Source organism: Perognathus longimembris, chromosome 6 (genome assembly GCF_023159225.1).
Source record: "Perognathus longimembris pacificus isolate PPM17 chromosome 6, ASM2315922v1, whole genome shotgun sequence".
NCBI classification, from domain to species: domain Eukaryota; kingdom Metazoa; phylum Chordata; class Mammalia; order Rodentia; family Heteromyidae; genus Perognathus; species Perognathus longimembris.
This window is the reverse complement of record NC_063166.1, coordinates 66,978,379-67,001,629: the sequence shown is the minus strand read 5'-3', so window position 1 is coordinate 67,001,629 and position 23,251 is coordinate 66,978,379. Positions and strand designations below refer to the sequence as shown.

Sequence of the window (23,251 nt, the reverse complement as noted above, 5' to 3'; positions counted from 1 at the left end):
CTACACCGTGGTCTCATACTCCAGCAGCTCCTGGGAGGTCCCCAGGCTGCGGTACTGCAACCGAGGAGTGGCTGGTGAGGAGTACTCCAGAGCCAGGATGGTCTTCCGGAGCCGGCGGTCGATAAAATGCGCGTCCCAGGCTGGATACTTCTTGCGAGGCAAGTCAATCCGAATGACAGGCCCCTCTGTCCGCGAGGGGTGGGCCACTGGCGTGGGAGGCAAGCCAGGTCGCACCTGGAAGACAGGTGGCGTGGGGGTCCCTGCACGCTCACCTCCCACAGAGGCCCCATCCCTCTCTGCGCCTGTAGTCCTTGGCAGGGACCTTGGGGGACTTGTGACCGCATCGGCTGGCGGGCCACAAGGCCCTGGGGCTTCTGGGAAGATGCAGCCCGGTGCCTGGGGCCCCAGCATGGGCCCGTTGGGGTGCAGGAGACAGTAATAGACACACATGAAGAATATGCCCAGCGCGAAGCTGGCGGCCACCACGCACACCAGGATGAGCGAGTGGAAGTCGGTGGAGAAGTTGCGGCTGGAGTACCAGAAGCCGGTGAGCGCCGCGTTCTCCAACAGGATGATGCAGTAGTACAGGGTCATGCGGCGGCGGCTGCGGCCCTCCTTCACGTTGAACCAGCAGAAGATGTAGATGACGCCCACCACCATGTTGTAGATAATCTCCTCCCACTTGGACATGCAGAAGTCCGTCTCCCCCTGAATGACCCAGAAGGTCATGATGCACCAGTGGGCCACAATGAAAATGCCAAAGTACAGCTTGTAGACACTGGCAAAGAGGGCGAAGGCCAGGCTTCGGGCTGCGATAGTGAACAGATGCCACAACACCTGGGCCACGGCTCCCTTGTAGGACAGGGGTTGCTTGTCGTCCCGCGAGTCCCGCAGTACCTTCTGGTAGGAGGCCAGTGTCCAGGCCAGCGACACCAGGGAGGCAGAGGTGGAAAGGACTGTGGAGACAGGGTTGGGGATGGGGTGGGGTGGGTTAGGGGTGGGTCTGGGTTGGGGTCTGGGGAGAGGGGGAGGGTTCTGGGTCAGGAGCTGGGTTCTGAGGAGGGGCCAGGGGAGGGTCTGTGGATCAGTGGAAGTAGGGAGGCCCTGCATGGAGGTGTGTCAAGGGCAATGATGAGATGAGGCGAGGGTGGTCAGGGTTGGGTGGGAGCTTACAGGGATGGGAAAGCTGGGTGGCTCTTGACCCCAGGAGTCAAGTCTAGGACTCTCACACGGGGCCGTTTGGGTTCATGGGTCTTGTGGGAGGTGGGGAATTGGGGTATGGGACTGTGGGAGTGGAAGAAGAGGCAGAGAAGGGGTCATGATTAGGGCATGGAGGAGCCAGGAGGGGTTCTTTAGAAGCTAGAGACCACCAAGATGTGGCTAGGTATGGAGGGGTGCCTAGAGCTGAGCAGGCTGAGTGACGGGTGGGGTGGGGCGAAGCTTCCAGGTGAGACCTTATGTACCCTGGCAAAGGGTTCCTAGGGGGACTGATGGAGGGCGGGCTGGACAGGGTCTGGGTGGAGAGAGCGTGATGTGCTCCAGAGATGTGGGGATGTGGCTCTTCTGTGCCACTGGGGGTGGGGGGTGGGTTGTCTTAGAGTGTCAGGGAGGGGCAGGGCAGGATGTGAACAGGGCCTGTGGCAAGAGAGAGAACTAAGACCAGGACTGGGTGGGGGAGGGGTCCCCAGGATCTCCAGTGAGGGGGCAGATGGCCAAGTTTTCTCCAAACCAACGGGCAATTGGACAGGTGTATGAGGGAGGGGCTCCCCAGGAGATGGAGGCTGGGATTGGGGCCATTTGGGGAATGAAGGTTAAGGAAGTACCCCAGTAGCCCGAAGATGTGTGGTGAAGTCAAAGTCAGAAATGAGATCTGAGCCAAGCACCGGCAGTTCACGGCTATAATCTTAGCTACTCAGCAGTCTGAGGTCTGAGGATCGCCATTCAAAGCCAGCCCAGGCAGAAAAGACCATGAGATTCTTAATCTCCAACAAACCTCTCAGGAAAAGCTGGAAGTGGTGCTGTGGTTCAAGTGGTTGAGTGCTAGCCTTGAGCAACAGAAGCTCAGGGACAGTGCCCAGACCCTGAGTTCAAACCCTAGTAGTCACACACACACACACACACACAAGATCTGGTCTGTTTTGGCAATAGGGAAGGGAGCAAAGTAGAAGAGGGGCACCAAAGGGCCCTAAGGGGTGATGAGGGGATGGAAAGGCAGGTCAGAGGGTCCCTGAGTGCCCTGGAGGATGGGGAGGGGGCTGGGCCTCCTTTGGCCCTGGGGGGAGGGGGAGGAGAGGGCAGGGATCTCCCTAGGGGCTCACCGGGCAGCAGGTCGGGCTCCTGGCCATGGTGTACCAGCAAGCTGAGCTGCAGCACTAGCTGCGGCGCGCTGCGCAGGAAGGTCTCCAGGAGGCGCAGCATGCTCACGTCGGCGCTCTCGAACAGCATCCGCCAGTAGAAGTGGCGCCGCAGGTGCTCCCCTCGCCAGCGGCTCTGCAGCCCCAGGTACAGGGCCCGCAGGTACCTGCAGAAGGACCCAGCCTCAGCTCCGCGGCCCCTATCCCGGCTCTGGGCCCACGGCCCACTCGCTCGCACAGCCGCTTCCCCCTGTGCCCCACCTGCTCTGCAGCCGTATTCATGGTGTACCACCAGCCCCAGGGCAGAACTGCAGTCTATGGGACAGCTGATAACCAAATGGGCATCCTGCTCTTAGGCAGTTGTGTGGCTTTCTCTGTCAACAAGTGGGATGGGTTTGATGGCTCTGGCATCCTTTCAGATCTAGAGTTCTAGGACCTAGATTCTGTCACTTACCACCCCCCACCCCATACCTGTCTAACCCCATTTAGCTAGAAATACCCTCAATTAGCCACCTTCCAGGACAGGTAGCCAGGATGGGGAAGGCATAGTCCCTCGTGGTGGCCTTGGGAAATGCCAAGGCCCCACGGCCCAATTCCTTTTTCGGTGTTGCAATCCTTCCAGCGATTTCTCATTTGTGCATTTCTACCCACTCCCCATCTCCCAATGTAGAGCCCTCTGCTTCTGAGCAGCTCGAGGCTGGGCTGTGTTTCTTCTGATGAGCTGGGTTAGCTCCCCATGCCTTCCCTTCCATGGTTCCCTGCCTCTCCCCCATCGTAAGAGTACCTGCAGCAGACTCATTCACTCACATAGCAAGTGTATATTGACAACCCACTCATTGCCAGATTTGAGCCCCTGTGTCTGTATTCATAGTCCCACAGGGGGAAGACAAGGTAGGAGGTGACATGGATGCTACAAAATTCTTTGGAACACAGAGAAGAGATATGACACCTCTGCCTTGGGGAGGCAGTCAGAGAAGACTTCCCACGGGTTCGGTCTTGGGTTTTAAAAAGGGATTGACATCTGATGAAAGAAGCTGATGATGGGAAAGTGCATGGCAAGAGCCCAGTGCCAGTAGCTCACACCTAGAATCCTAGATACTCAGGAGGCTGAGATCTAAGGACCAGGGTTTGAGGCCAGCCTGGGCAGGAAAGTCTGTGAGTCTCTTATCTCCAATTAACCAGCCAAGGGAAGGCCAGAAACGGAACTGTGACTCAAATGGCATAGCATCAGCCTGGAGTATAAAAGTTCAAAGACAGCACCCAAGCACTGAGTTCAAGCCCCTATACTAGCACACACACAAAATAGTGCAATAGCAAGAGAGTGTGTGGCCTTTGGGGGTGGGGCGAGGGGTTTCAGCACTCAGGGGTCTGGCAGCCCAAACAGGAAGACTTTGATGAGCAGAGACTAAGACTGGGAAGAGCCTCAAATTCTGGCCTGGAGGCCAGGAGGTATAGCTAGTGGTAGAACACATGCTTAGTCGGTGCAAGGCCCTGCAACAAAACAAAAACAAAAACAAAAACTCAGGACTGGAGAGTTCAGGTTTTATTGTAAATCTGAATTCCATCCCAGAATCGGAGGTGATACAATCAACACTGAAGCTCTGAAAGCTCGTTCCAGAAGCCAGCTTGGAGAGAAGCCAGGAGAGGCTGGGGTTTGGTCCAGGCCTGCAGTGACAGAGCTGAGCTAAGACAGGAAACATAAGAGGGGCAGAAAGCAGACCTGAAGGTGGCTAGTGGGGGGGGGGGCTCTCTGATGGCTCCTGGGCCTCTGAGAGGCCATCTTTCCTAGCCTCCATCTCCCCCCAGTCCCCCCATCCCAGCCCATTTCTGCAGCTCTGGCTTTGAACTGAGAGGAGAGACCAGCTGGTCCAACATGAAGGGACCTGGGGAGTTGGGGGAGGGAAACACCCTGGAAGTTTCTCTCAGGCTGGAAGACCATCTGTTTCCGGACCCGGGTCAGCGTGAGAGAGGCCCCGCCCCGGCCAGCATCCATCACCACCTGACAGGCCACCTGCCACCTCCCCGCCCACTCCTGCCCTCTCCTCGCCAGCTCCCAGCTAAACACAGACAAAGGGCTCACAGCCCTGGGCTGTTGTGGGCAGGAGCAGCAACAGAGAGGAGCAGAAAGGAGGTCTCTGTACCCCTCGTCCCAGGAGCATGGGGTCATGGGGTGCACAGAGACCATGCCATAGCCTAAGTTTTGGCCTTGCTGTGCCCCTTTTGGCAAAAAGGCCAACACTATGGCTGTTTTTCCGCCGGCACTAACTGCTCACTGCCAAGGACCTGGGAGATGTTCATGGGCCTAGGAGAATGTTGGCTGTGTGTGGGACCTGGCTGCAAAACACAGGGAAAAAATTGCAAAATCAAAATTAAATAAATGTCTAATTAAACGTCTACAAAACAGAACATGGTGTCAGTCAGTCAACTGCAATTTGGATTTTATCTGGTTATATTTAATTTACATTTGATGTTGCTGCAATTTAATATGCTTGATAAATGTGGAGCGCACAAGGTCTTAAGGCAGTCCTGCCCAGGACATGCAACCTAATATTCCTGGTCTCAGTTTTCCCTTCTCTGAAACAGGGCTTGTCATACAGCCTGCATCACGTGATGGGTTCTTATCTCTGTCCTGAACTAGATGTGCACACATGGGGAAACACACACTAGGTGGAGGCCTCTGGCTCCCCATCACCAAGCAGCCTCTCTTGAAAATGCCTACAAGTCCATCCTATCCCATAGCCTACTCTGAAAGGCAGCTGAAAGCTAAGCGTGATGGTACATGCCTGTAATCCCAGCCCCCTCCCAGTGCCCAGGAGGCTTAGGCAGGAGAATCACAAGTTTAAGGCCTGCCTGGGTTATGTAATAACTAAACTAAAAAAAAACTAAAAAAAAACTAAAAAAAAAAAAAAAAAAGTTAAGTCTGAGCCAGGCACCAGTAGCACACACTTGTAACCCTAGCTACTCAGGAGGCTGAAATCTGAGGACCAAAATTAAGAGCCACCCTGGGCAGGAAAGTCTATGAGACTTTTCTCTCCAATAAACCACCCAAAAAAGCTAGAAGGGAAGCTGTGGCTCCAAGTAGAGCACCAGTCTCGAGCAAAAACACTCAGGGGCAGACCCTGAGTTCAGGCAGCAGAACTGGCACACAAAGAAAAAAAGTCTGGAGCTGGTTCCGCTGCAGAGTGCTTGCCTAGCAAGTTCAAGGTGTTGAATTCAAACCTCTGGACCACCACTAATAAGGAAAGAGAGAACAAGAGCAAGGGGAGGGGAGGGGACAAAGGAAAACAGGAAGGAAGGAAGAAAGGAAGGGAGGGAGGGAGGGAGGGAAGGGAAGGGAAGGAAAGGGAAGGGAGGGAGAGAGGGAGGGAGGAAAAGCTTTGAAAGATGTTGCTGTTAGCATGACCAGAGCTCACATACCCCCAGAGAAAGATGCTCCATTTGAAGGAAAGGAAGGGATCTGGGCTTTGGGGAAGGGAGCATACATTCACTTGTCTATCCATCACTCCAATGCCACCGTGTAGTGCGGGTGACTGTCATCTTATATCTGGACAGCCACACCAGCCTTCTCTGTGGGCTCCTGCAACCACTCCACATGGCAACCAGCAGAGTATTTTTAAAAACCTGTGGGATTGTGTCATACTTATAAAACTTTCCAAGGTCCTCTTATCACACTTGGACTCAAACCCAAGCCTCTCCCCTTGGCTTGCAGACTCCAAACCATCTGGCCTGCCTTTTTCTCCCACACTTCAAACCATTGTTCTCTTTGTTCTTCCCACTCCAGTGCTGGGGTGGTCTCTCCTGGGCCTCGCCTCTGGGTCACCTTGAGTCAGTACTAGGCAGGGTTCATGACCCAGACCCCGGTCTCCCTCCAGACATGCAGCCTCCACTGGGCCTCAGAACCTGGATCATTGTCTCTGTGTATCTGTGGCTCAGATCTGCCACATCTGTCTCTTGGATGCAGGTCAGCTCTTTATTGGATCCTCCATCAGTCCATTGGGACCTTTGGCCAGCCCACCTGTGAATGAGTCACACAGTTCCAGGTGTGATTTTAGATAAGTGCTCTCCAGTGCTCTGTCTACCTGTTAGTCTGACTCTGGATCTTGGTTAGCCTGTCTGTCTCTGTGGCTACTGCTGTCTCCCTGTCTGTCTTGGGTCCTGGCTACATTCATGGATTGGTTGATCTGTCTGTCCTATCCCTTGTTGCCTGGTCCATCTGCTGGTTTGCTGCTCAGCTCGTGGCTCCGTGTTACTGCCAGTTTTCCAGCCGTCCTACCCTGCCTGCTCCTCCTCTCGGTGACTCTGGGTCCCTCTCTGTCTGCCTGTGTCTCTCACATCCTCAGCTCCTCCATCTGTTGGTCTCTCCATGTTTCATTTCCGAGTATGTGTTCTCCCCCTCCCCACACCCCCTCACAGCTCTGGGCCAAAACCACAGCAGCTCCCAGAAGCTCCCCAGCTCTGCCGTCCAGGAAGCAGCCTCCGGGAACTCTCTGCCTCCCAGGAACTCTCTGCCTCCCAGGTGGGCCAGGCCCTGTAGACCCTGCAGGCTGCCCAGGGAGGGGCTGGAGAGTCAATAAACACCCCACCTGCCAAAACCTGCTCTGCGAGGGATAGTGTGCAGGGGTTAGCAACAATGCCAACACCAGCATTTACTACTAGATGCCGATCATATGACTGGCTCTGCTGAGCCCTTTTATCACACTAACTTGTGTATTCCTCAGAACAAACTTTTGAAGTTGGCACTACAATCACCCTATGTTGCAGATGGGAGACCCAAAACCTAGAAAGGGAGACTAGGTCTTGACTAAAATCCCATGGCAAGTTGGCTCCAGATCCAGGACTCAGACCTGTCTCTCCATGGCCCCTTGAGTCAGTGAAGGGCTTGATAAACTCTGATATAAGCTCCCTGAGAAAGGCAGCCAATGGCTGCCGGGTCCCAGACCAGGGACAGGGCCACAGAGGCTCCCTGTCAATACCTCCATGGGCTACAGACGGGCCCCAATCAAGGGTCCATTCTCTAGCACAGAGGAGGGGGTAAGATTAGGCCAGGACCCAGCTATTACAATGTGGGGAAGGCTTTCTGGAGGAACACGGTCTAAAGCCAGCATAAAGATCTCCAGATAGGGGCTGGGAATATGGCCTAGTGGCAAGAGTGCTTGCCTCCTATACATGAAGCCCTGGGTTCGATCCCTAGCACCACATATATAGAAAACGGCCAGAAGTGGCACTGTGGCTCAAGTGGCAGAGTGCTAGCCTTGAGCAAAAAGAAGCTAGGGACAGGGCTCAGGCCCTGAGTCGAAGGCCCAGGACTGGCCAAAAAAAAAAAAAAAAAAAGATCTCCAGATAAAGGAGAGAAGGAGGAAAGGAAACAACAGGAGCTAATGCCCTGTGGCAAGAAGCTGGGAGGGGGGGGACTGGGGAGTGATATGTGGTCAGAACAGTAGCTGCTCAACAGATGAGAGAAAATGAGAGATGAAGTGGGCCGTGGTGGAGGATTTGGCCTTTATCCAAGACCCAGAGTGAACTTTTCCTTTCTTTTCTTTTTGTTATTGGTTGCCTATCCTGACGCTTAAACTCTGGGCCTGGGTGCTGGCCCCAAGCTTGTTTTCTTGGTCCCTTTCTGGGGCTTGGACTCTGGGCCTGGTTGCTGTCCCTGAGCTCCCTTTTGCCCAAAGCTAGTACTCTACCAGCTGAGCCACAGTGCCATGGCTTTTTCTGTGATTAATTGGAGATAAGAGTCTCATGGACTTTCCTGCCTGGGCTGGCTTTGAACTGTGATCCTTAAATCTCAGCCTCCTGAATAGCTAGGGTTCCAGGCATGAGCCACCGGTGCCTGGCTAAAGGGTAAGTTTTAAACTGGTAAGTGCATTTTAGAGGGAGCACGTGCTGTGGGAGACAGGAGATCCAATGCCCAGATGGTCCAGAGGCAGTTGGCAGGCATTTGGAGAATTCACTTGCAGAAGGTCAAGCAGCCAGAAAACTCAGCACTATGTCATAGGGCAGGACTAACTGACCCCTGAAATCCTGCCTTGGGGCATAGGTCAGGCTGAGCCAGGGACTCATGGGCTTGTGGTCACCAGATGCAGTGTGGTCCCAGATGCTTCTGGGAGAATGCCCTGAGACCCCCCTCCTCCATCAGCTCACCCCTCAATTCTGAGCACTCCTGCAAGGATGCAAAAAATAGGACCTTCCTGGGATTGGCAGCCAAATGGATCCTAAATGTCAGTAAAGAATGTGATTTTACACGTTTTCCTTCCATTTCGTGTGCTGCCGGGTGCCAGGCTGTCTCCCTCCTCCTCAGCACCCCCCACCCCCCTCACAGAGTCACCTCTTCTTTTGCTAAGATGAAGCCAAACACTTTCCAGCCACTAGTTTTAGGCTCTGGATGAAAATCCAAGACCTAAGGCCAATGGTCCCTGTTTTTGTCCAGCAGATAAACAGGCAGCTGCTAGCAAACAGAGCATTTGGGACCACACCCCGGTCTCTCACACCCTTCGCTGTATGAGCACAGCCAGCTCTCTTCCTCAATCTGAACCTCAGTTTCCCCTTCTGTAAAATGGGATGGCAGAGTGGGTGGAGAGTAGAGACTAAAAGTCAGGATCTCATAACCTAAAAAGGCAAGGTGTTTTTTTTTTTTTGTTCCTTTCTCTCTTTTCCTGCTATCCTGTAGAGTTGAGATAATATGAGCTGGTGACATCTGAAGGTACAAGTCTGATTGTGAAATTCCTGACAAGTATAGAGTCTCCAACACCAAAGTCCAGAGGTGCTGGGCTGACTTCACCACCTGAGACCTTGGGAAACTATGGTGGTGTGCCCAGGCTGGAGGGGCATATACCCAGCCCATCTCACTAGCTGTCCTGGAGAGCCTGAAGTTCCAGTGACTGGAGTTTCCATCATTGGGTTTTTTGTTTGTTTGTTTGTTTTTTCCATGTAATTTTTCAAGGATAACCAGAAATTAGGATATTGATTCCAAAAGAGAGTGAGTCCTAATTTGGAAACTTTAGCAACTAATTAAAGAAACACCATATGAACTTTAAAAAAGCTAGGATTCCTTTTTATAGGTGTGATAGCACTAGTACATATTTTAAATGTTTTTTTAAAGTCTGTTTTTAGAGATAGATTGAATTATGTCTGAAGGCAACAATTTGAGGTCTGAGATTTGCTAACTTGAAGGGAAGGAAATGGAGTAGGTTCTAGACCCATGCTCTCAACAACTACACCTGCAACATAAGTTGCAAGTTGTACAATTTGTACAAGTTGTACAATTGACTTAAAATTCAATACAATTACAAGTTCAGAGTCAGGCATTAGTGGCACATGCCTGTAGTCCTACCTCTTTGGGAGGCAAAGAACAGGAGGATTGTGTTGAGGCCAGCCTGAGCAGAAAAGTTCGAAAGACCACTTCTGAACCTATAGCTGGGAGTTGTGAGAGGCACCAAGCTACATGGGAGGCTGAGAACTGGAGGATCCAAGTTCCAAGCCAGCTCAGGTAGGAAAGTCTGAGAGATCCTCATCTCAAAGGAGGGAAACTGGATACCACTGCATGCAACTGTGGTCCCAGCAACGACAGGGAGCCTAAAGTAGGCAGGTTCAGTTGAGGCATGTGCCAGGCCAGGCTGCAAGACCTTATCTTAAAAAAAAAAACAAAACCAATGAAGATCTGGGCATATGGCCTAGAGGTAGAGTGCTTGCCTCATATACATGAAGCTTGGGTTAAATTCCTCAGCACCACAAATATAGAAAAGGCCAGAAGTGGTGCTGTGGCTCAAGGGATAGTGCTAGCTTTGAGCAAAAAGAAGCCAAGGACAGTGCTCAGGCCCTGAGTTCAAGCCCCAGGACTGGCAAAAACAAACAAAGAAAACCAGGGTCAGAGGTGTGGCTCAGCGGTATCATGTCAGCCTAGCAAATGGCTCGAGATCAGTTCCTCAGTCCTATGCCCCATTCCAAAGTGCTCCATAGCCATAGGCATTGAATGGTGTGGATACAAAACATCCTGTCCTCACAGAGCTCCCCTGGGTGGGGCTGAGCTACCTAGAATAAGGTGGACCAGAAGTCCATAATTGTGATGGTAGGTGGGTCACTAGTCTAATTTCTACTTCTGTGTATGTTTAAATTTTTATTTAATGAAAAGTTGCAGTGAGTGTATACTATTTTTGGACAATGTAAAATAATTCTTACCTAAAAAAAAAGACAAACAACTACAAAAGCAGTACTTGCAAAACTGTTTGGTGTAAGTGAACTGAACATCTCCGGGGGGATGGGGGAGGAAAAGGGGGAGGAGGGAGGGGAGTATGAGGGACAAGTAACAAACAGTACAAGAAATGTATCCATTGCCTAACGTATGAAACTGTAACCTCTCTGTACATCAGTTTGATAATAAAAATTTGGAAAAAAAATAATTCTTACCAAGCCAGGTGCTGGTGGCCCATGCCTGTAATTCTAGCTACTCAGGAGGCTGAGATCTGAAGATCATGGTTCGAAGCCAACTAGGCAGGAAAGTCCCTGAGATTCTTTGTTGTTGTTGTTGTTGTTTGTTTGTTTTTTTGCCAGTCTTGGGGCTTGAACTCAAGGCCTGAGCACTGTCCCTGGCTTCTTTTTGCTCAAGGCTAGCACTCTACCTCTTGAGCCACAGTGCTACTTCCGGCTTTTTCTATATATATGGTGCCGAGGAATCGAACCAAGGGCTTCATGTATATGAGGCGAGCACTTTCCAAACCCCACCCCCGAGATTCTTATCACCAATTAATCACAAATGGCTGGAAGTAGAGCTGTGGCTCCAGCAGTAGAGCACTAGTCTGAGTGAAAAAGCTCAGGGGCAGTGCCCAGGCCCAGAGTTCAAGCCCCAGGACCAGCAAAAAATAAAAATAATATTTATTGAAACACCAACAACAAGAAACCCCAAACCAAGTAAGCAATGCTGGCTGAGGCTGTAGCTCAGTTGTAGAGTGCTTGCTAGATATCAATCTCTGTACTGCAAAAGGGAACAACTAGATAAAAAATAAAATGCCACTGATCTACAACCTGGGATGTGGCTGTTCAGCATCCCGGAACTGAGCATCCTAAAGCCCCAGGTTAAGCCACCAATTCTCCTTCCTCTCCCTCTCCCTCTACTTTTATTTCCTCTTTTTTTTTTTTTTTTTTTTTTTTTTTTTTTGGCCAGTCCCGGGCCTTGGACTCAGGGCATGAGCACTGTCCCTGGCTTCTTCCTGCTCAAGGCTAGCACTCTGCCACCTGAGCCACAGCGCCCCTTCTGGCCGTTTTCCATATATGTGGTGCTGGGGAATCGAACCGAGAGCTTCATGTGTAGGAGGCAAGCACTCTTGCCACTAAGCCATATTCCCAGCCCCTTATTTCCTCTTTTCTTCCCCTTCTCTCTCTCCTTTCCTTTTCTATCCAAGGGGGAAGTACTGAGGATCAAACTCAGTGCTAGGCAGGCACTCTACTCTGACCCACAGATTATTCAAACTGTACGTAGCTTTAAAAAATTATTATTATCTAGTTTGTCCCCTGTCCTGAAGTAGAAGCACTTACTACCTCATCTCTGCCTAAGTCAGCTACTTCCCTCAGCACCACCAACTGGTGGGCAGAGGGCCCATGCCTGATCTGTTTGTGAGAGGCCTGGGTGACATAGGGTTCTTGCTTTTGTTCAAAAGCCTCTGCCTCTCTGAAACTTTGGGTCACCATCCACATCCACACCTTATCTGGAGCCACAGAACAAGTTCCTTTCTCAACAGGGATCCGTGTGTGGGGGTCATCGAGAGTGGGGACCCTTAATACCCCTCTCCCACCCTGTCTCTTGGTACTAAGCAAGCAGGATGCTCTTTAGGCCACATTGTGTATTATGTGACAAGCCCTGTACATTTACATGGCTCAGAATGTCTTTCTTTACACAACATTACCATCATCCCCCTTTCAGAGATGAGATGGGGCTCTGGCTGACGCAGCAACTTGCCCTGGGGTCCTAATAGCTAGGAAGTCATAGTGTCTGTCTGGATCTGTGGGGAAATGGCATCTTCTTTATTTCCTTGCTCAACTCTTGGGAGAAACTCACCCAGAACCCATTGGATTTTCCAGTTGAAGTAATCAAACTCTGAGACAGTGAATGAAACAACTGGCCCAAGCTGTTGATCTCAAAGGTTCTAACTCAGTTCACATCAACAATTATGAAGCACCTCCTGTCTGACAGTTTTCTTGTCAGCTCCATGTGCACCCTCCCAGGAATCCAGATTTCCATTGCTCCTCTTACTTCTTCTGCATTGTCCATACCTTGTCTTGCCAACTGATGGCAGAAGGCTGAGGCGGGAGGCCTCACAGGCTTCAGTGCTGTACCCCTGACTACAGCAGGCTCCCACACTGCCTGAGCTCAGCCACTGACGTCACAGCCCCAAAGCCTGCTTCAGCAGTGTCAATGTTCCAAGCGCTGGTGTGGACCTTGCCGGCCCTGGACACGAGCCCACTGAGGATAACAGAGAAAGAAAGAACCCCTTTGGGGCTCTGGGGCAGAGGATGGATGATAGTGTTGAGAAGGAAACCGCAATGGGGGTGGACAAGGATGTCTGAGAAGAGCCCAGAATGTTAGCAGTGAGCGCTTTCCTGATAGGTTTCTCCTGTTTATCTTGTAGGATTATATTGTAAGAATCTACTGAGCCAGCGTGCTTAGTGGTTTTGCTCTCAGGCCTAATCCCATGGCTTCCAACTTTGACTTGGCCATGTACTAAATGGGAGGCCATTCTTTTCTGTGCCTCCCTTTTCACAGGTATAAAATGGGCCAACAAAGCTAGCTCTGTGAGGGCTGAGTGCTGAGTACTGCACAAAACATGCTCCTCATATTAAGTCAGTAAGCCTGCAATGTGGCCATTGTCACCATTCAGAGCCCAGAGAAGTCAATGACTTGCCCAGGAACACACAGCTTAGAAGCAGCAGAGCTAGGATTTTGACTCTAGAGACTTGTTCTTTATTACTGCACTCTCTGCCAGGGCTGTCATGGAGAGGTGAATGACCTAATCTACATCTTTCTGTCTGTTATTTTGAGATGGCATGGCTTGGAACAATTTTCCCTCCTTTGATGCCCCAGTGCTGGGATTACAGATGTGCTTAGAGCTTCCTCTAAGTCTCAATAAATGATAACTATGACTTTCAATATTACTTGACTTAAAAAAAATACAGGCTGGGAATATGGGTTAGTGGTAAAGTGCTTGTCTCGTATACATGAGGCCCTGGGTTCGATTCCCCAGCACCACATATACAGAAAATGGCCAGAAGTGGCGCTGTGGCTCAAGTGGCAGCGTGCTAGCCTTGAGCAAAAAGAAGCCAGGGACAGTGCTCAGGCCCTGAGTCCAAGCCCCAGGACTGGCCAAAAAAAAAAAGCCAACAGTAAAAACCTTTAAGCATCACAAGAAGTGGAAATCCTTCTTCACCATCCTCTTCCCTAAGAGATAATGGGAGAATCTCTGTTTAAGCTGCTCTAGCACTGCTGGAAATCTCAACCACCCAAGGAGAGTTCTTCCATTAGCAAACAATTTCCTTGTAGACTATAAGGACTTAGCTGAGCATTTAGCCGGCATAGGTGGCTCACGCCTGTCATCCTAACTACTCTGAAGACTGAGATGTGAGGATCACAGTTCAAAACCCGCCCAGGCAGGAAAGTTCATGAAGCTCTTATCTCCAACTAACCACCAAAAAAGCTGGAAGTGGGGCTGTGGCTCAAGCAGTAGAGCGCTCGCCTTGAGCAAGGACAGAGCCCAGGTGCTGAAGTCAAGCCCCAGGACAGGCTCACTCACTCATACAAAGGCCATGATTTGCCTGGTCATGGGGGTGGGAGATGGGGTCTGAGGACAGAGGATGGGTTGGTTCAGGAGAGGTTAGGAGTGAGAAAGGAAACTGCTGGAGGCAGCTTCTCAGACTAAGGAAATGATGGCTTACTTTGGGGGAGAGGAAACAACAGCAGGTCATCCTGGGGCTACAGCAGCAAGGAGACAGGGGCAGGTGGGGGCTCAGAGCCTTGAAGCCAAGCTAAAGCCTTTGGACTCCTTGTGGGGGGGGGAGGAGGGAGGGGGGAGTTGGGGCTCCAGGGCAGCACTTACATCACTTCAGTTGTAGATGAGGATCGAGGATTGGGGTGGGAGGTAGGGAGGTTGGCAACCGGAGGCTCACAAGATTTCCCAAGGGAGGAATTTGGACTCCCACACAAAGGCAGAGTAGTGAATGGAGGGGCCAGAGTGGCTCCCCAGAGACCTCTGCCCCAGCTGCCAGGGTTCAAAGCCATTTCCCGGCAGCCCTCCCGCCTCCAACTCCCCTGGGTTTCTCCTGTGTGGTCTTTATAGATCAAACAGGGGACATGGGGGCCCAACTGCCGCCTCAGTGTCTGTTAGGAGCAGCTCTAATGGCCTGCTGCAGCCGGATGGGCAGGGGGAGGAGGCTGTGGGGTGCACGGTGAGCTGGAGGGGAGGTTGTCTGGAACAACCTTGCAAAGTCAGAGCAACGAGGAACCTCCATGGAGGGTCACAGGCCAAGTTCAAGGGTTGTGTTCAAAACGAAATCCTGATTCATCAAAACAAAATCCTTAACAGAAAACAAAAAAAGATATTCCAAGATGCCCAGGTGGAAATGATGGCCAGAGGAACAGGACACGCAATTTGAAAGCCACCAGGGGGCTCAGCCCCTGATTCGTTTATATATACTAGGGCTAATGGTAATTGCTGAGTACTGCCTGTTCAGAGCACTGTGCTGAGCACTGCACACACATTATTTCATTTGTTATACCCCAAGCCACACAAGGTAGGTACCGTGGCTATGAAGAAGTTCTGCCCCTTGCCCAGAGTCACAGGAAGTGGTAGACACAGGACCATGGCTGATTCCAAAGAGTGGGTTCAAAACATTAACTCGAGGGCCCCAGTGGAGAAACTGAGGACCAAAGGGCAGAGATCTTGTTAGCTCAGCCTGAAGCATACCCCTTGCCCCTCAGCTCCTTCATGAGACCCCTCCTGGGTCTCCGGGCTTATCCTGGTCTCCCTCTAGTCTATTTGCCACCCAACAGCCAGAGTGGACATTGAAAACTATAGGTCAGACCCTGCTCTTCCTCTGGTTAGATTCTCTAGGTCCCCTTTCATGGCTTATAAGTACTGAATGATCAGGATGGCCAGTCTGTCCATCATTCCTGACACTCCTCCTCCACCTCCTCTGCTGCCTCCACTTGGGCTTCTTGCCTTCTGCTTCCCTTGACCTCAAACAGCCTTCGAATGCCACTCCCTCTCTTCCACTGGCTAGCTCTGCTCTCTGACCATGTGTCATCTCCTTAAAGAGACCTTAGCTGACCAGCTCATCTCAGCCACACCCTGCTCCCTGCCACTCCCTGCTCATTGCCCTGCTTCAGCTCTTCCTGTAGCACTTACCTCCATCTGGCCCATTACAGTTCATAGTATATATATGAAATGTATATTCTATTTGTTTGTTGGCCTCTTCTATTAGACTACTGAGCTCCAAGAGACAAAGACTGGCTTGCTTGTTCATTGTTCTAGACTCAGCACTGAGAACAGGACCTGATATACGGCAGGTGCTCCATAAACATCTGCTAAATAAATGATTGCAGATTAAACGCGTGACTGTAGTGTCCCCATGGCTTCAGGGTGCCTCTATCCCCTCACTGGCTACTGCTCCATGAATAAACCTTGCCCCCACAGGAAACAAATTCTGGCTGCCGCACTATGATGGTCACAGGTTTTGAACACTTAATGACGGGTCAGCCCTTTGCTAAACTCCTGATACACATCTCATTAAACTCAACCCAAGATATGGGTAGATACCATTATGGTCCCTATTTCAGAAGGGATGAGAGATCATGTGGCTGGTTAAGGAATTGAACTGGGAACATTTGGATCCAGAGTTCAAGCTCTTAGCCAAGAGTTAGCTTCCCAGTGGGGAAGATTTCCACACTCAGCAGGTCACTAGCTCACTTTGAGAGCTCTCTGGAGCAGGGCTTGTTAGTGGTCTAGACATGGAGAGGGTGTTAGCCCCCTGCTCCCAACGTTGAACTGCCTCTCTCCCCTCCTCTTTCTTCTGAGGTGCCCAAATCCTGAGAGTCTGTGAATATTTCCATGCCAGGTTGTCACACAGTAATTGGCTTAGAAAGCCATGCTTATCTGGGCAAAGCTGGGGCCCAAGAGTTCAAGATTAGGGAAAGCAGGATTCACGGCTTACTGCTCCACTACCCACAGGGTCATAGGAGACAGGGTAAGGACTTTAATTGGTTTAACAGCCCTCAGTGGCTTACTAGCTCAGAGGACTGATGGGGGAGGAGAGGAATGATGAATACACAGGCTGGTGTCCAGCTCAAGGCCAGATTCCTGCCTCACCAAAGGCTCTGTCTGTCCTTCTCTTGGGGATCCAATCTGTCACTGCACGGAAACATAGCTCTGTGGTTCCCCTAGCATAACCAGTAAGTGATGCCAGGGACAGAGCTGGAATTAGGGAGTGGACAAAGCCAGGCAGGCATCACACCTCTCCCCACTGAGAGTGAGTGGGTGATCTTGAACAGATCACTTGACTGTGTCCCTCACTTCCTTATCTGGCAAATGGGTTTGACAAACAGCCACTGGAGGGCAGGTTTCAAGGTGAGGGGGGAACAGTCTCCTAGAGCATCTTGCATGGCCTCAGGCCACAGTCAGGTAGGCAGTGTGAATGCATTCCTTCATTAGACACTAAACATTCTAGCATCTTCTGTGGGAAAAGGCCCTCATCAGTAGTGAAGAGCTTGCTTGAGGTTACAAAGAAGACAGACCCACAAATACATTTCCTTTGGTTGATACTATTTTTAAGAATCTTAATTAGTAGCTGAAAATTGGGAGAGTTCATGCAAAAATGAGAAAAAGTTAGTTTCTTGTTTCTCTTGAGAAATCAAGACTTGACGGTACTGGCCCACAATTTCCCCCAGCGCAGCTGAGGAAGCAAGGTGGTAGCTTCCACTAGTCTGGAACCCTTCTTGCCCTATGATGCCCCCTTGTCTGACACTCCGTGGATTTGTCTATATATCCCACCTGATTCCTCAAAGCATTTCAGTGGTTGATTCAGCATTGCACAAGGCTGAAGAGCTGGGGCTGGTGGGGGGAATCTTTATAATTGAAAATCTTATTGAGAATAGGGGTTATGAGATCAAGAAGTGAAAATTTGGTTAGCCAATCAGGCTTGACCCTGGAGCAGGCCCAGATTCACCTCTCTTCCCCACTGGCCCAGGCTCTCCACTCCAAACATCTGTAGAACACCTGGTGTGTTCACTCAACATGTGCCAACATGGCTTTAATTTCTAAGAAAGCTATCCCCAGTGGCTTCTGTACATCATTTCTGAATTTGCCTCATTCAACCAAACTCTCAGCTGGCTTAGATTATGGTACAAGGGTTCTGAGACTTTAGCCTTGATAACAGATCCAGAGGCAGAATTCTAGCCTGGGTAAGGAGACATAATGTGGATTTTGCATTTCCAGTAGGCATTTCTGTGAAGTCTTTCTTGATGAACTACAGAATCTAAATTCAGAGAGGACAGTCAGCCGTCACCAGTTCCTTCCAGATCTCTGCAGACCCTAGACCTGCTTGCTACTCTCTTTAAGTGATCGCTAGTCTGTGCGGAAAATGCACCCAGCAGGTCACTAACTCATTTCAGAGCCTCTCTGGAGTGCAGGGCTTGTTAGGAGGGACAGAGAGAAATGCTGTAGCCTAAACATAGAAGAGGTTTTCAGGGGGATGGAGAGCCCAAATCTACCTTGATAACCTAATAAGCTGTTCTGAGTAGTACCTGGGTACACCATGCTGGAACATTATAGAGTATCAGAAAGGCACTTTCTACCTTATGTCATTAATAGATCTAATCTCATTTTCACACAGTGGGGGGACTGAGGTCCAGAGATAGGAAGAGCCTGGTCCAAGGTCACTGTCCTGTCCTTCCCTCAATCCCAAATCTGGCACTTTCCTACAATACACATCCTGTTTCCTCATCATTACCTATAGGGTTGGGCTCCCTCTCTCTTCTTTCACATTCTTATCTCCATGCAACAGAAGCCTGGCTTTCTATCATTCAGGAATCTTGGCATAATTCTTCAAGCTTTGGAGGAATACTTTAGTGACAGAATTAGTAGCAATGTAGGTAAATTGAACTTGGGCTCTGAAGGCAGAGAGTCTTGAGTCCCAGCTATTCTAGACCCTCACTGTATGACCTTGGGCAAGGATGCCCTCTCTCTTAGCCTGCATTCCCTCATCTGTCAGGTATAAACTGTAATATTGACCTCCTGGCAAGATTATTTGGAGGGACAGAGGAGACAAAGCAGGCTTAAAGGCAACTGGCAAGGCTCAGCACAAAGTGAGTACTTAATAAAATAATTGTTACAGAACATTAGTGCTCTGGTTGCCTACGTGAGTGCCTAGAGAAATGGTCCAGATGTAATCAAAGAGTAGGCAAACTAGAACACATACACCTTGTCTAAATGGTTACAGGCCTGAAACTGCTAGAGCCAATGTTTTGCAAGAATTGCTAGGAGTCTGTGTTTTAAAAATACTATACAACCTACACAAAACACTTCCATAAGCCAGATTCCACCCCAAAGCCGTTAGATTGTTATTCCTGAAAACTCATCTCTCTCACTTTACAAATGGAGAACTGAAGATATAGTGGAAATAACTCTTTTCTTCTCTTTTTCCTTTTTTAAAAAGTATACTTTGGTACAAAGACTGAACCCAGGAAATAGCACATGTATCTAAGAAACCATGAATCTCAATGAACTTTCAATCATTTCCATTCCTGTGGTCATTTTTTTATCCTTTTGAGGGAACCTAAGTTTATGTTCAAGAAAAGGGAGACCTATTAGCTTCTTGCAAGTCAATGCTGAATGGGGAGGAAGGCAGCCAGTGTGTCATGGGGAAGCTGGCCCACTTTAGGTCGAAGGGAAAGGGGGAAGCATTGGCTACCAAGAATAGGAAGCTACCGTTTTGTAATCTAAAAATAACTTTCACCATCTGTCCACTCGGGGACAGAATGACAAATGCAGATTAGTTCCTGGATGTAGACATGAATATTTTTGTATATCAAGCTAATAATATTACCACCACCTTGTGTAGATGGCACTCTACTCTTGTACCCCCAGGGCAAGCTAAGTGGGTACACACAGCATCTTGGCAGGCACAGATGGGGAAACCAAGGCAGAGAGAGATGGAGAACACAGCAAGGGTGACACAGCAAGTGAACAGCTGGGACAAACCCTGGGAGTCCTGTTTCCTACCCTCAGGCCAGAACAGTTTTCTGAGTCAGACAGAATGCCTTAACAAGTAGCAGAATAAATATTACAACAGCAATAATCGTGTTTTGTGTTTGTAGAGAGACTTTTTCCCATGGTTCTTCAACATCACTGTAATCATAATCATAACATTCCCCTGATAAACTACTTATACATACCTTCTCTCATTTGACCATCTTAACAGATAGGAAAGATATAACGGTAAGCCAATTAGATGAGAAAAGAAGGGATTCCCTCTCATTTGACAGGTAAGGAAACCTGAGGCTTGTGGGGAGGAGGGAGAAGGTTTTGCCTAAGACCACAGTGCACAGTGCACAGTGCAGTCCAAGGTGCTAGAACAATTCACATTCAAGGGGAGCCTTCCGTTCAGACTTCACCCTCTCCAATGAACTCAGCCCAGCATCCACCCTTCATCCTGGCACAGGGAGAGGCCTGGAAATGAGCAGCCTGAACAAAGCCTCAATATTTCCTACCATTTTAGGATTAAAGGGCAGCCAGTGGCCATCGAATGTCAGGTTCAAGATTCCAAATCCTCTTGACCCTTTTTGGAGAAGAAGGTTGCTGAGAGAGTCCTTAGGAAGGAGAAGGAGCCAGAGAGGGTCCCAGGTGGGTCCAGCACACCCCTGTTCCCCAAAAGAAGTCCAAGAAGTTTAGGTGGGATGGTCATTTAACTGCCTCCAATCCTGTCTCTCCGGAGAGGCTGGGAAGGGGCTGCTATCGCAAAATGAGCTTCTTTAATAGCAAGGAAGGACTTCTGAGATCTTTCCTAAGTCTAGACTCTGCATTCTCAGAGAAGGGGGAAATCAGAGCGGTGGGGAGCCCTGTGACCCTGTTCCAAGCCTGGTCCTCCTCACTCCCTCCTTTCCTCCCCCCTCCCTTCCCCCTTGCAATGGTCACATCAGAACCGATGGCTCCGGAGCTGGGCAGGGTTTGGGGTCAGAGGTCAGGAGGAGCAGAAGGAGAAGAACCGAGAGCTGCAATAGGGTGGGGCAGGGCCGAGGTCAGGCTAGGAAGGGGGGGGGGCAGAAAGGTCAAAGCGGGACTGGGGTGCAGTCATCTCCTTGCGCCCCCGCCCCGCCCCCCCCCCGCCTCCACGCGGCCCCTATCTCCCGGGGCTCAGCCCCCTCCACCGGCTGGTCTCCTACCTCCAGACCTGGCCGAGCTGCAGGAGGTGGACGAGGGTCTGCAGCAGCCAGACGCAGAGGCGGCAGCAGCGGCGGCGGTGGCGGGCGGCGGAGGGCGCGGGCCGGGGGCGCCCGGGCTCCGCGCCGCCCTCCTGGGTCCGGAAGGTGCCGGCGCTGTCCTTGGTGCCGATGGCGGCGCCCGCGCCCGCGGCGCTGTCCTTGGTGCTGACGGCCGGCCCCGGGGCCCCGGCGGGCTCCGCGTAGTCGTAGACGAACCAGCGGAAACTGAGTAGCTGCACCACGAGCGAGGGCAGGAGCACGAAGAGCAGGGTGAGGCCGAAGTAGGTGCGCTGCCCCTGCAGGTAGTACGAGGCCGCCAGCCACAGGTCGGTGGCGCCGTCGGAGAAGAACACGAGCAGCGCGCACAGCACCCAGCAGCAGTCCCGCAGCTCGTAGCGCGGGCCCGAGCCGCCCGCCCCGGCCCCGGCCCCGGCCCCGGGCCCGGCCCCGGCCGCCTCCTCCCCGCGCCCGCCCGCGCCGCCCCGCGCCGCTCCGGGCGCCCCCTCCGGCCCCGGGCCGGCCGCGGCCGCCGCTCCATCCGACTTCGCGGCCATGTTGGCGGAGCAGGAGGCGGGGAGCGACTTCCGGGCGGCGGAGGAGAGGGGGTGCGGTGCGGAGCGGGGAGGGCCCTGGGCGGGCGGGCGGCGCCCGCCTCCTCCCCCTCCGCCTCCTCCCTGCCCGTCCCCCCCCCCCTCCGGTCCCTCCTCCTCCTTCCCCCTCTTTTTCCTCCCCCCTTCAATTATTCATTCCTCTCGGCGCCGCGCCGCCCCTCCCCCGCCCGGGCATGGGCCGGATTGGAGGGGGGGGCGCGGAGACCCGGAGTGGGGGTGCCGGGCTGGGAGAGCATCCCAGGTCACCTCTGCCTCCGTCCCCGGCCACATGCTCCTTGCCTCTCACCTTCCTTCTTTTTCTCTTTTATTGTCCCTCCCCCTCCCCTTTCCAATCCCCATCCTCTTCCTCCTTAGTTTCACCTCTGATAACCTGGTGGGGATGGGGTAAGGGTAGGTGTGTGTGTGGGGGGGTAGGCAGAAAGGCTTGGGCGCCCCTCCCTCCCCAATAACCCCTTAGCCATCAGTCGGTGCGAGCGTGGAGCGTGCCACTTGCTAGTTTCCGAGCGTTCACTTGGTGCGGCCTCCCCTCCTTTGATCTTGAGAGGTCCCTGCTCTTATTGTCTTCTTCTAGAAGCCGGAGAGAAAACTATCATTCTGAGTTGCTGTCCCTTCCCTGCTCCCTCTTCCCCTCCCTAAGGGACTGCTTTCATCTGGCCTCTGTCCTAGTAGAGGTGTGTGTGTGGGGGGGGGGGGGCATCCAGAAGGAAGAAGGGGTGGGAGGACAGAGCAGGTGTAAAGTGCTGCCCCGCCCCCCACCACTGGTGGGAGTCCGGATCTCCATCCAAGGTGCTGGGGAGATGGGAAGGAAGGTGCTGGAGGGTTCTGACTGTGAGGTGGCCTTTGGCCAGCCTACCATGGGGAAACCACTGCAGAATCTGAGCAGGAGACTTAGGTGGTCATGTCAGGATTTAGAAAGAAGATGCAGCAGCCAGAGTAGCAAAGTGATCCCAGAGACAGAGAGCAGAGATCTCTGTAAAGCAGTAAGTCCCTCACACATTGTACCTCCCCCCCCCTGCTCCCCAGCACCTTAGCCTAGATTGGATTTATTATACACTGTGTAATAGTTCCTCTTTGACACTGTTCTAAGCATTGTGCAATTACTACCTCATTTGATTCCTGCAATTTGTGAGGGAGTTTACCCTTCCCTACCCATTTTACAGGAGACAAAATCGAGTCATGGAGAAGTTACTGTATTGGGTTCAGTGCCACACAATTAGTAAGTACGAGAGCCAAGTTCAAGCCAATCTTCATATGGTTTCAGATGAGAGATAGCAAATGTTGTCTTGGTGGAGTGAGGAAAGGAGGGTGGAGGAAGGAAGAGGAGGACAGGGGAGGAAGAGTGGTGGAACGACCCCCTTGCCTCAGAGTGACAGGGGAAGGAAGATGAGAGGAGACAGCTGCCCTGCGTTCGGAAGGAGCAGCCATCTGCAGTCCTGCAGCCTGGCATCCCTTCCGTGCCCAGGGACTGTTTTGGTCTCCATAATACTTAGGAGGTTGAGGTACCAGCTGTTGCCCAACGCTGAAACAGAGGGGGGGAGAGTTAGGGATTCAAGGAGTTTTCCAGGCTGGATTCAAGGCTGACAGCCCATGTTTAGACTAGCAGAGGGTGGAAGGTCTGAGTGTTACTGGGACTTAGAATGAGCATCGCTGCCTTTTTGTCTCCTTGAACCCTGGGCAGGGAGACTTATGGAGGGCACAGGGCCCTTAGTGGTAGTAGGTACCAGAGGCAGCTCTGGCCCTGGCCACTCTCAGGGCTCTGGGCCAGTTTCTGAGTGTGTCTGGACACTGCCTTCTCACAGATGTATGGATGGGGGCTGGCAGAGTTAGGC

The 23,251-nt window shown here is 51.7% G+C and overlaps 1 protein-coding gene across 1 annotated transcript; it reads right to left on the bottom strand.

Moving 5' to 3' along the window:
- Xkr7 (XK related 7) lies at positions 1–21,365 on the bottom strand. Its single transcript, XM_048347450.1, has 3 exons — positions 20,773–21,365; positions 2,319–2,521; positions 1–956 (listed from the first exon to the last, which is right to left on the bottom strand). The coding sequence occupies exons 1-3, from the start codon at positions 21,363–21,365 to the stop codon at positions 1–3; spliced, it is 1,752 nt and encodes a 583-aa protein (XP_048203407.1).
- Positions 21,366–23,251: the final 1,886 nt, after the last annotated feature.